This window comes from Octopus bimaculoides, chromosome 19 (assembly GCF_046866305.1).
Source record: "Octopus bimaculoides isolate indiv1 chromosome 19, ASM4686630v1, whole genome shotgun sequence".
Lineage (NCBI taxonomy): Eukaryota > Metazoa > Mollusca > Cephalopoda > Octopoda > Octopodidae > Octopus > Octopus bimaculoides.
Genome location: NC_142946.1, coordinates 37706444 through 37724239, shown reverse-complemented (window position 1 = coordinate 37724239; position 17796 = coordinate 37706444). Strand labels below are relative to the sequence as shown.

At 35.7% G+C, this 17796-nt stretch overlaps 1 protein-coding gene across 7 annotated transcripts in view; it reads left to right on the top strand.

Moving 5' to 3' along the window:
- The window catches only part of LOC106867251 (uncharacterized), a 422507-nt gene that overhangs the window by 385117 nt on the left and 19594 nt on the right, over positions 1-17796 (top strand). For 6 of the 7 annotated variants that reach the window (XM_052974912.2, XM_089337498.1, XM_052974910.2 and 3 more), the window contains one exon: positions 5437-5503. In XM_052974912.2, the coding sequence (XP_052830872.1) occupies positions 5437-5503 (67 nt within the window). Of the gene's footprint in view, positions 1-5436; positions 5504-9555; positions 9646-17796 lie in introns of all 7 variants that reach the window. The other variant, XM_052974913.2, reaches the window with a different exon arrangement.

Below are 17796 nucleotides of genomic sequence, written 5' to 3'. Positions count from 1 at the left end.
TATTTTCCTTCTTTCTCCCTTGTTCCTAGGCACATATAGCCTGTCAATATTGGTTTAGCAGCATTGTTCCTTGTAAATCGGTTGCTTTCTCATTTTCTGTGACCTTTTCTGGCATGTGCCTATACCATCTTTCTTCTGCTGTTATTCCAGTGTTTATTATTATTATTATTATTATTATTATTATGCCTTTGCACAGCTTCTAACGCTGGAGATGTACTACGGTGTCAGCTGTTCACAACCAGTGAACTAAGGTAACACCTCTTATTTTTCGAGCACCTTCCGGATTATTCGAGCAGTTCCAAGCAGTGCTGTTTTCTGCAAGTGCTCCACCCTTATTGCAGCCCCTATTTGTTCCACGTACTTCTCGAGATTTTTGCTCACTGTTCCCAGGGCTCCAACAATTATTGGTACTACTGCTACCTTTTTCATCGACCTGGGAAGTTAGCTTAACTTACCATGCTAACCTGTCATATCGCTCGACTTTTCTTTCATCCTTATCGCATACCTTGTTGTCAGCTGGGCACGCTATATCTATGATCCAGCATAGTTTGACTTCAGTGACATTCAACATCATGATGGTGATGTCATCATCACCCTCCCAGTTCAAAAGGAATGCCCCCTGCAGCTGTGTCTTGAGAGCCACATGTACAAAAGAGGTGACAGTAGGCAGCTATGATGGACTGAGTGTGAGATGTGAAATAGTTGTGATAGGTGACTGTTTGCTTTGACCACTGTGCTGGTGTCACTGTGCATTATAAAGTGCTAGCTACTGAAAATGGATTCAAAACTGACTGCTTTCAGGACAGCTTCCAAGTTGTGATGGACGACCCTATTGAATGCTTTCAATTGGTCCAAATTGATCAGAGCCCCACCAAAGCCAAATTCAATATTCGTGTGATGGTAATTTAGTATCTTATACATTTGGCTACTTTATTTGTAGTAAGCTTCTCAATGCATATACCATTTAATTGTTGCCAAATAGGTATTTTATACATACATTGTATACATGAGAAAATCAGAGAGATGTATTTCAATAATTTTTTTGTTCTTCAATACTCTGTTATACAAACCACCTGCATATAATTTAAATTGATTTTTCCTTTATGCTTATCTTGATATTTGTTTCTAATTTTAAATATTTACATACATGCCAAGAGACATAGCACACATACCAATATAGGTATAATCACACTTAAACACACACATACATACATGCAAAATTTTCATATGTTTACACACAACCATATATGGAATCATATATATATATATATATATATATATATATATATATACATACACACAAACACACATATCTTCACACGTATATACACATACATGTACACATACATACTTACATACATAAACACACATAGATATACATAAATACCTGTAACAAGTTCATATGAAAATTAGTATTTTTTGTTTCATTTAATGTTTTTAAATATGTTTTAAATTTTTAAATGGAAAGAAACAGGGAACTCAATTCAGTTTAGTTTATTTTGGTTTATGTTTTAAAAAGAAACACTAGCATATGTTTGATTTTATTTTCTTGCAAATCTTAAACACTTGAATGAACTGTTGTGGAAAGTATTTTGCAGCTTGATGTACTTCTTAACATCGATTAAATCTGCAAATCTGTCTGTCTGTCTGTCTGTCTGTCTACATTTCAACCTACCTACATACCTAACTATCAACCTATCCATATACGTACAGCATACACACATACCAATCCATCCATTTATCTATGTCTATGTAGTTGTTAATGTATGTGGTCAGTTATCCTGCTAGAAATAGCTGTCAAATCTCTTTCAAATTACAATCTGCTCTCTTGAAAAGGGAAGGACGTATGTGATTATATAGTACTAGATATACTATATCTGAAAACAAGATGGGATGGTCATAGCTGGAATGTCTTTCACTGTATGTGGTATTAACTTACATTCTTTTCTTTTCTCAGATCAAATCTAACTGACATTCACTTTGCTTTTCATCGTCCCTGAATTAATAAAATATATTCTCAGTTTATGACTGGGACTGGTTCAACACTTGTGTTTGTTGCCAAAGTTTATGACTCAATACCAATATCAAAAGTCCTTGTGTTTTTCAGAGACTTTCTTCTTGTTTAGATGTCCTCTCAGTTTGGTGAGATTGAAATGGCTGATGTTTTCGGTTTCAATCTTTGTACATTGTAGCAATTGAATAGTAGAGGACTGTAGTTCTGGATTGAGCATGAATGATTAAATGATTGGCCAAAGAGTGTTGGTGTGGATTTTATGGGTGGGTTGAAACACAATGAAGATGACAAAAAGAGGAGAGCCTGGGACATTGAATGCACCAGAAGATTTGAATTCCATATTCCATTGTGACATAGGGTGTTATAAGGCCATTGAAGCACTTCCCTGTTGGCTTAATCCTTTGAAGGTTTGTCTTTGTGTAAAAGATCTTAGTAAAATTAGGATAGCAAAAGCTCAGTCCTCTTTGAAGCCTTTATTTATCAGGAAATATGAAAAGTAGTCTGGCAAGCTAATGAAATACATAACTGATTCTACAATGAATCTTCTGCCTACAGCAGTGAGTTGTACAATTCATGGCACCAGCACTTGTTGGCAGCTAGATAACTTGAGATAATTGTTAATTAAAGTGTTGTGGTTATTTTTTATGTTGTTTAGCTCCAAATCAATAGTGATTGAGATGGCCCATGAACACAGGTATTCTAAAAAGTTATCAACAAATATTTTATCTAGTGTACACTTTTCTTATTTAAGACAATAAGCATGATTTGGAGGAGATTTGGCAGCCATTTTCAGCAGATCAAGCAACCACATAAATGGAAGTTCGTTCACTGATATGCAACAGTTAAGTGTGTTGATTATAGTTAGAACACAGTGTCATATCAATTATGAGATATGAACCATTAACCTTTCTGTTGATAGTTCAGCACACTATCAACTCAGCCCATATGTAGCAGCTTTAAATCTAGCTCACCATTTTTGTGATAAAAGTTTTTCTTATAATCATAATAATAATAAGACCTGGAAATAGAGGTAACTTGAATGTGGAATCTAAAAACAGAAACAATTCCTATCATAGTAGGTGCCTTAGGTATAATAAAAAAATATTCAGACAATTACATAACAAAAACACCAGGACTTACAAATATATATAACATACAGAAAATTGCACGACTGGGCACTGCACACATCCTACGCAAAACACTTTCAATACAGTAACCATAAGAGCATCACAGCAAATCACAGCACATACCCAAGGCACACAGAGCTGCGCCCGGTAGTGAAGTGAAAGCACCTTACAAAAATAAAACTACTGAATAATAATAATAATAATAATAATAATAATAATTTAAGATAGAATTCAGCATTCTATCCCAAGAGTGACACTGGTAGGTTGTACTTGCCCAGAAGAAAAAAGTGGAAGAGATTTGATCAGTTGCTAGGATTGTGTAGAAGCAGAGGAAAACAGGTTATGATGGTACGTAAAAAATGTCATGGAACCATTGCTGAAACATATGCAGAAGTCCGGCATCATCAAAATTGATAATAGTGTAAAGAAAAAAAACTTTAAGAGGAGAAGAACTCAAAAAAAAAAAGAAAGAAAGAAAAAGGAAGGAAAAAAAAATGTATGGTCAGTTTGAAAGAGATAGAAACACCAAGACAGAGACAGAAGCATTTATATGAACAGCAGAAGAACAAGTGTTAAGGACTATCTATGTGAAGTGCTGAAGTGACAACACTACTGACAACAATAAATATAGAATGTGTGGTGAGAGGGGTGAAACAGGATGGCACATTGTTAGTGAATGTCTGGAATTGGCACAGCATGAATACAAAAGACAACTTTGGGAGCTCAGTGGAAATCAAGGCTTACAAAGAGCAAAGAAGGGGTTACTGAGAATGAAGTTTGCACAATTTTGTGGGATGCAATCAACGATTCAGTGTGATCATCAGGTGGAAACGTTGGAAACCTGACGTTGTGGTGAACAAAAGAGAAAAAAAGCCTTGTGAGTGGATTTGGTAGACGGAAACTGAAAGAAGCCTGTCGTATATATGTATGTATATATGTATGTATATATATATATATATATATATATGTATGTGTGTGTGTATATGTTTGTGTCTGTGTTTGTCCCCCCAACATCGCTTGACAACCGATGCTGGTGTGTTTACGTCCCCGTAACTTAGCGGTTCAGCAAAAGAGATCGATAGAATAAGTACTAGGCTTACAAAGAATAAGACCTGGGGTCGATTTGCTCGACTAAAAAAAAAGCGGTGCCCCAGCATGGCCACAGTCAAATGACTGAAACAAGTAAAAGAGTAAAAGAGATAATCAACATTGCATGTCCAGGTGACAACTGGAAGAAAAAGAAATAAGAAGAAAAAGTAAGCAAATACGATGAATTGAAGTGGGAAATATGCAAGTTGTGGGCAATGAAGAGAGTAGATGTGATACCAGTAGTGATTGGCATGCTTGGAAGTATCAGTACTCAACTTGCAACATGGCTCGAAAAGATTGGTGAAATTGTGAAAGTAGAACACCTACAAAAATCCACATTGTTTGGAACTGCATGAGTCTCTGCAGGGTTCTTGAAGCATAAACCAATTGCCTTAGCTTGCTGGCTGTGTGTAGCTGACACTTCTACCTCGCAAAATATGCTGAGAGTTTCATCAAAAAGTAATAGCAATAAAAATAACAACAATAACAATATACATCTTCACTGAATTCTAAACAGCTTTTGATACTGGAGATATCACATTTTACTAAAATTTTGGCATTTAATATCTTCTCTTGCCATTTTATGTTGCAGATATTGTACAGACAGCACGTGTGAAAGGTTTCAAGTTTCTTTGCATGTCTGTAGTAAGGAATCCATGTTTCTACCTTGTACAAAAGTGTGTTCAAAATACGAGATTTCTATGCACTTCTTTAAATTTTCAAACTGATACTGTTGTCATTCCGCAAATGATGGGAAAGTTTTCCAAAAACAATTGTAGCCTTACATATTGTAACATTGATTTCATCAAGAGTGCTCTTAAAGTTTACTGTACTTCCAAGTTATTTGAATTTTTACTATATTTCTAAGATATTCACAACAACAATAATAAAAATGATGATGAAACAACTGGACTTTTAGCTCTAATAAAGTAGTACTGGTTATGATACTACCTGAGCCTTTCTTACATGACGAGAAGACTTCAGATTTAGATGGGGTTTGGGAAAAAGAAAAAAACAAATGAAAATGTGTGACACCTCAAACCTTTTCAAGGTCATTAATAGCATGAATGAAATACATTTTCTATCAAGGGAATTGAAAGCAAGTCATGGACTTGTTGATCGCTGTGAGATTAGTTGTTACACTATAGAGTTCTTGCTACCCTATTTGAGAAATAATATCAAGTTGTAATGGTTTGACTTTTGCAGACTGAAAGCAATTTATCTAATGAAACCAATTTGATACGAAAGAAACAAAAAGAAACAGAGGAAAAAAGTATGTTTTATTCATTTTTCTCATAACTCATTATACACTCTTCACTGCAGTTTGTTCATTGTGTTGAAAATAATTTGTAAGTGCATAGTCCTGTCGAATAATTTCCCCTGTGTCCAAGCAGTAATCATAAAGCTTTTCTTTTTTTTTTTTTGCATTTTCAGTATTCCAGGAAACAAAACAAAAAGTAAAAAAAAAAAAAAATTAAATTTATGATACAAATGAGAAATTAGAAGAATATAGTGAAAATAAAAATTTCATGCCCACTGTATTTATTTTTAAAATATGGTAGTGTTAAAATATAACAATTGCTTGTGTTCATTTACAGCTGATGTATATATGCAGCAATAAAAAAAAATAATAATTTGATAAATTGACACACAAACACCACCAGCACAGCCATTGAACTCAGCTAACGTCATACCACTTGACTGGTTATTTATATTTTTATAGCGCTGGGGGGGGGGGGGAATGAAAGTCAAAAGTGGAGCCCCAGTGGAATTTGAACCCAGAACATGAATCAAGTTGACAAAATAATGGCCAAATACCACAAAGCCTCTTATCCAGCTCTCAACTAATTCTGTCTTAATATAACAATGATAATCATTTCTTTATTTTGTCACAGACATTTGCAATGCAAAACATTAATTTATAGTATTGTGTGTGTGTGTGTGTGTGTGTGTGAGAGAGAGAGTGAGTGTGTGTGTGTGTGTGTTTGCATGTGTGTGTGTGAGAGTGTGTGTGTGTGTGTATGTGTGTGATTGTCATCGTTTTACATCTGTTTCTCATGCTGGCATGAGTAGAACAGTTTGACAAGATATAATAGGTTGGCAGACGAACTGCAATGATTCTGGTTGCCATGGTTTCCATGTCTGAATGCCCTCCCTAACACCAACCAGAGGGTAGTGTGTGCATGTGTGAATATATATATAAATGCAGACGTATGTTTGCTATGTCAATTGTTTTGACATGGTTGCAGTAACAGGCCAGCAGGTGGTGCTGAAGTGCTGCTCTGTCACTTCCTCTATTTGAGTTAGTGGGGTGATGCTATAGCATACTAACTGGATAAGTTACAGAAGATTAACTTTTAAAGTCATCAAACAAAATATGCCTAGCAACCCTTATCACATTATGCATTGACTTAAAATTCCATACTACTATAATTCTATATATATTCACCTTCTTAGCAATAGATCTAGAATACATACATATAAATAAGAACACACACACACACACACAACTATATATATATATAAATATATATATATATATATATATATATATAAATATATATATATATATATATATATATATATATATATATATATACAGATGCTTCAAGGTTTTATTTAACAGCATTTCACCATTTGTGTATAACATATCATTTAATCCATTTAGATATTTTATATATTGTTATTTTTTATTTTTTGATTCATTGTAAGTCGCTGCTTATATGAGATGGGTTCATTGTAAGTCACTGCTTATATGAGATTATTAACCAGTTCCTTGAATAAACATGTAGCGCACTACAGCAACCAAAATGTATTCCAATAGAAATAAGCGACAGGGAGATTAAAATGCAAAGCACCTTTTCACAAGTCACCTGATGAGACAAATCCACACCTTCAATGCACAGCAACAAAGTGATCATAGTAAATAATAATGAATCTCATACATTTTACATACAGATGTGTGTGTGTGTGTGTGTGTGTGTGTGTGTGTGTGTGCATTGTTGGCAATTTTCTTTCTCTCTCTTCCCTTCTTTGGACTTTTTCTATATTTCTGATGAAGAGCTCTGCTCAAAACGTTAAAATCCTCTTTCTTTTCTTTCCTTTCCTGAGCGTCCAATAACACTGTACTTATTCCACATCCTCGCCTTCCTATAACTTGCGTTAATTCTGTAACCCTTTAAAATGGAAGATAAGAAAGTTCATTTTCGGCACTAGATGCTTTTCTTTTTCCGTAAAGAGAAAAATGCCTCACAAGCAACCAAAGAAATATGCGCAGTTTACGGTGATGCTTCTTTATCTGAAAGAACTGTACGGAAGTGGTTCGCAAGGTTCCGAGCTGGAGATTGTAGCCTTATTGTTGAAGAGCGATCAGGCAGATCATCCACTACAGATGATGACCAAATCAAGACATTAATTGAGAATAACCCACATTGCACAACCCGAGAATTGGTAGAAAGCCTCAACCTATCAAAATCTGTCGTCATGAGCACTTGGTTCACGAGCACTTGGGTACACAAATCGCTACGATGTTTGGGTACTACATGAGTTGAGTGAGAAGAACCTTTTGGATTGCATTTCCATCTGTGATTCGCTTTATAAAAGGAATGAAAACGCACCTTTTTCAAAGCAAATTGTGACAGGTGTTGAGAAATGGATTATCTACCGAAATGTTCAGAGAAAGCGATCCTGGAGTAAGCAACATGAGCCACCCTTAGCCACCCCAAAAGTGGGTCTTCACCCTAAAATAGTCTTGCTTTGTGTCTGGTGGGATTGGAAAGTAATTCTGTACTATGAGCTTCTCCCAAGTAACCAGAGAATTAATTCTGAGAAATACTAGACACAACTCAATGAGTTAAAAGCAGCAATTCAAGAGAAACGTCCAGAATTGGCCAACAGGAAGGGTGTTGTTTTCCAACATGATAATGCAAGACCACACGTTTCTTTGGGAACCAGACAAAAATTGCTGCAGCTCAGCTGGGATGTGTTACCCCACCCTCCATATTCACCAGATATTGCTCCTTTGGATTTTCACTTATTCGGGTCTCTGCAGAATAGTCTTAATGGTAAAAATTTCAATTCCTTGGATGATGTAAAAAGATACCTTGATGAATTCTTTCATCAAAAATGTAATGGCAAGTATTTATTGACGTTTCTCTTTCCTTTAAAAATTGGCACAAACTTTCTGGACAACCCAATATATATATATGGCACGTAAAAAGCACCATCTGAACATGGCCGATGCCAGTAGCCCCTGACTGACCCCCATGCCAGTGGCACATAAAAAGCACTATCTGAACATAATCGATGCTGGGCCCACATGACAGGCTCCTGTCACGTAAAAAACACCCACTACATTCTTGGAGTGGATGGCGTTGGGAAGGGCATCCAGTTGTAGAAACATTGCCAGATCAGATAGGAGCCTGGTGCAGCCGCTGGCTCTCCAGATCTCAGTCAAACTGTCCAACTCATGTCAGCATGGAAAATGGACGTTAAACGATGATGATGATGATGATGTATATGTATACCATCATCATTATCATCATCAACATCATCAGCATTTAGCACCCACTTAACAACTCTAAAACATTTTAAGCGGGAAAACCAATATATTACTGCCAAATGGTAGCTTGGAAGTATTATAAATGTTATTAGAAATCTATATTACAATTTAAGTTTAGATCTGTGCTAGAAGTATGGTACAAATGGTACTAAATGGTACCAATGAGTTAGTGAAAAGAATCTTAGAAACAAGCAGGAAAATATTTGGGGGAACTTAAACACAAAAGCAGATTTAGCAACAGATCATTGAAGACCCAGCAGAATGCTTGTTGATAAAAAAAACAAAAACAAAAAATAAAACAAAAAAAAATAAAACAATGAATGTTTTATAGGCAACATTGCTGTACCTGAAGAATACAAACAATTTTGTTTATGAAGATTACAAAACATTGATGATAACTACTTTAGAATTTCAAGATGATTTCACCAAAAATAAATGCAGAGGAAAAGAATTAAGCATGCTAGAAGTGGTTGTTGTAGCTCAGTCTCTCCCTCTCTTTCTCTCTCTCTCTCTCCCTCTCTCCCTCTCTCCCTTTCTCTCTCTCCCTCTCCCTCTTTCATTCTGTATTGAAGACTCTCAAATGAAAGAAAGCATCAATACATTATACAGACATTTATAATGCTTGGAATTGTTAATATCCTCAAGAAAGCATTTTCTATCTGAAAGAAACGTTATTTCACATTATAATTCCTATATTCAACACACTCTAAACTCTAAATACCAATTTTCTTACAATAAATTTGCTATTGTTTTTCTTATTGCAGATTCTGTTGTTAGTGGTGGTAGTGGTAGTGGTGGTGGTAATGGTGGTGGAGGTTGTCGTTATCACTGCTGTGGTCATGATTGAGAGACAGGTATATTTGATAAAAATCAGTTTGCTTATACATGTATGATATCTTATTCTATTAACCCTCAGCTGGTAGGAGAGTTATGGTTGACTTCCAGGTGGAAATTGAACTTGTAACCACAGAATACAAAAGGAAAAATCACTAAATAATGATACATGTTTCTGTCAGCCCATTTTTGCAGCTCATTTGTTTTAACATTAATAAATGATGCGATAAAGATGATGGTGATGGTTGTGGTTGGTGGTGGTGGTGGTGGGAGGATACTGACAATGACGATGGGGAATACAGTGGTTGTGTTGGTGATGATGGTGAGGATGGGGTGATGTCTATAGTGCTTGTAGCAGTAATAATAATGGTGATGTCTATCATGTCGACAACAGATAAAAAAAATGTTTAAATACTGAAAATTGGGAAAATATGCTTGAATTCAGTATTTCCATTTGATTTATTTTTGTTCTTTCTCAACATATTCATAGCTATTTCTTTCCTGGATATCTCTCGCACACACATGCACACACACACACATACACACGTGCATGTGCACACGCACAAACACACTCGTACATGCACATACACACACACAAACATTTACAAAACATTTTTAAAAATTATTATATTGTTCCTTATTCAATAAAATCTACGGAGCACAGTTTTCAAGCAAGGATACACTGTCCCATATATCATAATGAACAGAAAGGTAGTTGGTTATGGTGTGTAATGACATTTAAGAATTAAATATTTACTAAATAGATATTTCATACACATACATACATATTGTTTTATAATAATTTTTGTACAGAACATTATATTTCTTGCAGTTGTTGTTTTTAAATATTCTATGTTGCCATTGTATTATTTTTCTTTGCTTGTTGTTTTATTGATGCTAAAGATGCACAAAGTTTCAACAAGAAAGCAATAAAAGAGCAACTGAAAATTGGTAAGAATTGAAGATGAAGAGAAAAATGAAGCAACAAAAATTGGGGAAATTGTTGCAAACTAAGTATAAGGTTACATGACAAATACAGACAGACACACACACATTCAACAGTTAATACATATATGTATATATATATATATATATATATTGTTTAGTCATTTCATATGTGGTGGTGGTGGGGAGACAAGAAAGGAGGTGGAAGAGAAAGATAAAAATGTATCTCTTTTACTCTTTTATTTGTTTGTCATTTGACTGCGGCCATGCTGGAGCACCGCCTTTAGTCGAGCAAATCGACCCCAGGACTTATTCTTTGGAAGCCTAGTACTTATTCTATCGGTCTCTTTTGCCGAACCGCTAAGTTACAGGGGAAGTAATCACACCACCATCGGTTGTCAAGCAATGGTGGGGGGACAAACACAGACACGCAAACACACATACATATATATATATATATATATACGATGGGCTTCTTTCAGTTTCCGTCTACCAAATTCACTCACAAGGCTTTGGTCGGCCCGAGGCTATAGTAGAAGACACTTGCCCAAAGTGCCACGCAATGGGATTGAACCCGGAACCATGTGGTTGGTAAGCAAGCTACTTACCACACATTCATCAATGAGTGAGAACTCAATACCAAAACCAGAGTAACATACAATCTTTATGCAGTGCTTAAGAAATACAAATGCTACCTAAGTTTCAAGCTTGTCTGTGGCTTGAACCCTCAGGGAAGATAAACTAGCATGCTCCTTACAATCTTCAAGCAAATTTAAAATAGTTACTCCTGCGAGAATTTATGTCTTTTGTGATGGTGGTGGCAAGTATGTTACTCGAATTGTGCCTCTTACATTAACAGTGTATGAGGTGACTAAAATGTACTCTGCATTGTTAAAGCCATGTTTATCTGTTTTAGAAACACGTCTCACACTCTGGGCTTGTGAGAAATGTGTGTATCCTATTGGAAATTTGTGCTGATCTATCTGCAAAAATCTCATGATGTCAACTATGCCTTATATGCAGTGGTTGTTTTATATAATAGGTATGTGTAATGTAAGAGTTTATATAATTTGTGTGTACGGAGAGTATCGAGTGAATGCCTGGTTAAGTGCTAGCTTGCTGTAGATAGTATTTTTCTCTGGGTGAGCAGTAATTTGCCAAAAGGTGAGCACCTATTGAAGAAATTTGTTCTGATATTTAAATAATTAACATAGTTTTTGCTTTTTTTAATTATTTTTATTTACCCAATATGTGTATATTCATCTGTTATGTTTGTCTACAGTACAAAACTGACAGTTTTTGTCTCTGTTAATATAAATGGCTAATAAATTTCAGGAATTTTCCACTTGATGGTAGAGTTTTCAAATACAGTTGAGAAATGCCATAGAAACGTACAAGTCAAAATATTTGAAGGACATATTATAGTTAAAAAGAAAAAATGTTTATTTGAACTTATTCTCAGCTGATTGGTACGGTTGATGAAACTTCAGTTTTAAATACAAGGGATTTGGGAAATGCCAGATTTCTACATCAGTCAATTTATTAGAGTATTTTTTTTTTTTTTTTCTTAAATGTTAAACAACAAAATACTAGTTCTGATTTTACTACACATTTTAACAAGTTGTTGCTGATCTTGTAGCAAAGTTCTGTCAATTGATTGGTACCTTTCTGTTGACACCAAAAGGTAAATTTGACATCTGCAGGATTTGAACCTGGTGCATGGTAAGTCAGAAAAAAAAGATACCATGAGACATTCTAACCAATACTTTACAGTTACCATTCTACCACTGCACCTTGTGTTTGTGTGTGTGTGTGTGTGTGTGTGTGTGTGTGTGTGTGTGTGTGTGTGTTTGTGTGTGCATGTATGCATGTGTGTAGTTGTGAGTGTTATATACATGTACACACACACACACACACACACACGTATGTGTATATATATATATATATATATACACACACAACAAAACAGTCATTCTATTAACATTTTGGCTCATATTGTTAATTGCATTAAACTCCCACCATTGCATATTCAACAGAGTCTCACACAATCTGAGTTGTGTATAATTTAATATAAGAATATAAGAGTACAATCAATAATAAGAGAGAAAAGAACAGGGACTTTAACTTGGTACTCCTTTATTTCATACCCAGGGGCTTTAACTTGGTACTCCTTTATTTCATACCTTGAAAGCAGAGTGGCAACTGTTGTTGCAAAGAAAGTAAACCTCACAACCTCACAACACTTCTTCCTTTCATCCACAACAACACTGGTCTCCAAGCATCAATGAGTGGATTGCAAAATCCCATAAGATTTTATATTCATTATCCTCATTGATGCCTTCTAATTTATATTTGTACCATTTTTGTGTTCTTTCAAGACCGTACGTTTCACACAGTCTCTAGTGACCAAACTTAGCTACAGTAACATGCCCCCCTCTTGTATTCTTTTTGGGCCAGTTTGCTACACTTGCACACAATATGTGAGATTATTTTGGTTTTTCTACCACATATCCTACAAAGCAGTGATTCATTACTCTTATTTATTTGGAACTTGGTGTAATTAGTTCTCAGAGCTTGTTCCTCGGTGTTGCATATTAATGTCTCACTGCAGATCACTTTTCCTTGGCCCCCTCCAAGTGTTCATCTTGTCCTTTCCTTTGATTTCTCTCAGGTATTGCCCATGCATTGTTTTCATTTTCCAGTTGTTTAATCATTGTTCTCCATCTTGTTTCTTAAATGCTTTTGGGTATCACATACTCAGTAGGTATCATGGTGCTATTTCTAACAGCAACAAGCAAAGGTTCAATCTGCGTTTGATGTACCTTCCCAGACAATTTCCTCATTGACAACACAAATTTTGCATCCTATGAGGCATTTTCTTTCCTTGTTTCTTGGCATATACAGTCTAGTGACATCACTTTTAGGATGCAGTTCCTCATTCATTGTCATCACTTTCCTGGTTTTTCTATCCATTTGCTCAAGATCACTCTTTGACCACCTAACAACACCTGTGCCATATAGCATTAAGGAAACTCCCTGTATTCATTACTCAGATCTTGTTCTTACACTCAGTCACCTGTCCACAATCAATTTGGTTCTTCTGAGATATTCTCACCTCAAGCTTGTCTTCATCTCACTCTCCTCAATCTTGTGGCGGTTCCCTCCACAATTAAAGATTGGCACTTCTTTATACATCTCTTTTGCACACCACATCTGATGCCTCTTATGCCAAACTTTTCTCTCAAGTTGCTTACACTCTTTCATACATGCACACTGACATTGCACATTCAGTGAAGCATACTAGCTTCATTTCTTTCAAGCCTACACATGTTCTATATATATGTATCATCATCATCATCATCATCATCGTTTAACGTCTGCTTTCCATGCTAGCATGGGTTGGACGATTTGACTGAGGACTGGCGAAACCGGATGGCAACACCAGGCTCCAATCTAATGTATGTGTGTGTATATATATATATATATATGTGTGTATAAAGAAATGATAATCTCTAAACATGGAGGGAACCTGTGTAAGAGGTAGATCCAGGAAGATCTGGGATGAGGTGGTGAAATATAATCTTCAGATGTTGAGTCTCACAGGGGTAATGACAAGTGACCAAGACTTTTGGCAATTTGTCCAGCCAAACTGTCTAACCCATGCCAGCATGGGAAATGGATGCTAAATGATGATGATGATATATATATATGTATGATATATATATATTTGATGATGATGATATATATAAGGATATATATATGTATGATATATAAATATATATATGTGTGTGTGTGTGTGTGTGTGTGTGTATGCAAATGTATATCACACCTCTATATAGAGTTCACAATATATTTCTGTCTGCAGCTTCTTAATTTAAACCTTATGGACTTCTGGAGCTGAAAATCCTCACAATAACACAGCATTATTGAAGGCCACCATTGTCGTGGTGATGTGCAAAATGAATAAAGACCATTTAGTGCAGGCTTATCAATGACTCTAGTCCTATGCTTAAGCACTCAGCAACGCTGAAGGTAGATTCACAGAATAATCTTATGAGAGAGCTTAGCAAGAACGTCTGCACAAATTTTTATGAAAATACATTTGATTTTTATTAGATTAGAATTTTTAAAAAAATAGAATAACCTAATACGTCCTCAAATGCATCTGGTACTCTATACATTCATATATACATACTTGCACACACACACACAAGTAGACATAGACACACATACACACACCCATACATACATACATGCATACATGCACACACACACACACACACACACACACACATACATTTGGGTATCCTTCTGAACTCGCACGAATACGCACATAAGCAGATATAATCTGATACATATATGCACATGCATGCAGATGTTCAAGGTAGAATGCAGAGCAAGTAAGATTGTAAGTTGCATTGAGGTAATTAATTTCAAGATGAGAATGTGTCATGAAGAAAGAAGAAAAGAGGTGTTTGGAGACAGGAATGTAACACTGCTTATTTATTTATCAGCATATGTTAACAAAGAACAATATACATGTGTGAGCGCTGGGTGAGAATTGGAAAGGCTGGTATGTAATAGTCGTAGTTATTAGTGTTTGATTTTTTAACAACATGGATTAATTAACAAAAAAGAAAATATATATCAAAACAATCCATTGAATGAATCTGTTTCGAAAAGACTATTTCTCATTTGCAGTAATACCTTGCAATGCAAGGGTATTGTTCAAAGTAATATGAGACATGAGACTGTGATTTGAGGGAGAACTGGCTGCTATAATGTCTAGTTTAATACTTAGAAGTCTCAGCTATTGGTTCATGTTGACATATAGACATTCATTAAAGATGGTAGGATGTTGGTTGAAGGAAGTCTTGTTGTTACTGTAGAATCAGAATGATAAAAGGGTGAAATGATGGGTAACAGGATATCAGATACCCATGTATCAGTTATGGTGGGTAATAAGGTATTAGATACCAGTTATGATTCCAAATTCAATAATGTTATTTAGATCTCACATTTGGTCATGCTTATGATCAAAAGTGTTCCTACTATAAGCATTTTTTCATTCATAATGTATCGAGGACAACATTATTTAATGTATTCTTATGTTAATATTTTAAAGGATGGTCATGGTATTATTCGAGACAGATTTTTGTAATTATTTCAAGCAGTTTAAAACAATCATGTAAATGTGCCCTCGTTGCCTTTCAAATCTAATGACAATACCAGGCTGGAGTGGGGCAAAAGATAATTCTGCTCTATAGTACCATCCATTTACAGACTGACTTCAAATCCTACCCAACTCCATTTTGCCTTCTATGCTTGATAAAAGTAGTACCAGTTGATAAACTATGTACTGAGACCGGTAAGAGTATAAATGCTCAATGTGTGCGTATGTATGTATGTGTGTGTGTGTGTGTGTGCACATGTGTGCGTGTGTGCACATGTGTGCGTATAGGTGTTTGTGTCTCTGAGTACAACACTTCATTTTGAATTACTTCTGTTGACTTAGGGTCAGGAATATGTACAAGATTTTTTTCTGGTACCTGGCTCAGTGGTTAGAGCATCAGGCTCATAATCCTGAGGTAGTGAGTTCAATTCCCAGACCAGACTGTGTGTTGTGTTATTGAGAAAGACCAGTTCTGTGACCAGTTCTGCTTCATATACTTAAAAATAGAAAATATATTTATTTTTGCAGTTCTAGAAATACAGCATTTAAAAAACTGATAAGAAGAGATGGTCACAAATGGAATGTGTTTGATCGTAGGTCTGTTGAATCAGAGCTGACCTAATTGTTATAAGCAGCAGTTAATCAGAGTAGGATTAATAAATATTTCATTGGGTTGTATTTAAAAACAAAAATGTTCTCAATATTTTTGGAAATAAATATCAAAATTAAGCAATTTACAAAAACAAATGAAAGATAAGCAAAAACAAAATTAAAAGGAATAATATTACTAAATCTTCTTAAAATACTTCTTTAATGGATAACAAGTTGACTTTGAACAGAAATTATTAGCAAACAAAATTTCATTTGAATCAGAAGTTTATTGTTGTTGATAATCCTTGGATTATCTTTTGTTTACAAAATAAATCATTAAATAAAGCATTTGCTTAATTAGATGAGTCTCTGAAGAACAGCTAGTTATTTCACACAAGAGAGTAAAAATTCAACATATTGTAAATTTCACAGACACCCACACCTACAACCCCACACACATACAAACACACATACACATGCATATACACACACACAAATGAATACAGTTTGCCTCACTTATGCACTTTTTTTTATACTTGTTGTTGTTGGATAGCCTTAGTCAAGGTTTGATTCATAGTCTAAAGCGTTCCATCCATGCTCACCAATCCAGTTTTCAGTTTCTTTGTATTGTCCAATGTATCAAGTTCTTTTTTCAAGAAAGAACAGTTTCAACATGACCCTACCATCGCAGTCGTCTCTCTTGCACACACCACATCTGATTCATCGGATGCCTAACTTTTCTCTCTCAAGATACTTGCACTCTGCCGAACATGCATTCTGACATTGCACATCCAGTGAAGCATCTTGGCTTCATTTCTTTCAAGCCTACGCATGTCCACGGCTATCACAGCTCATGTTTTGCTGCCATGCAGCATAGCTGTTTGCACATAGGCATCAAACAATCTGTCTTTCACTCTGAGAGAGAGGCTCTTTGTTGCCAGTAAGGGTAGGAGCTCTCTGAACTTTGCCCAGCCTAATCTTATCCTCACAGCCACACCCTCAGAACAACCACCTCTACTACTAACCTAGTTGCCTAGACACTGGAAGCTATCTACTACTTCTAGCTTGCTCCCCACCCCCTGTCAGTTATTGGAGTCTATTTTTTGCACATGTTCAGCATTTATTATGCTTGTGCACCTTCCACATACAAAAGTTAGGTTCTCTGATAACCTTCTTTTGTTGTTGCTGCACCTTTTGTGTGTCCAGAACTGACACTTGGTGCATATATCATCATCATCATCATTTAACGTCCACTATCCATGCTGGTATGGGTTAGACTGGAGCTGATGTGCTGGAGAGCTGCATCAGGTTCCAGTCTGATAGGCATGGTTTCTACAGTTGGAGGCCGTTCCTAATGCCAACCACTCCAGAAGTGTAATGAGTGCTTTTACATACCACTGACACAGGTACCATTTACATGAAACCGACAACGACCATGACTACAATTCACAGGTGCCATTTA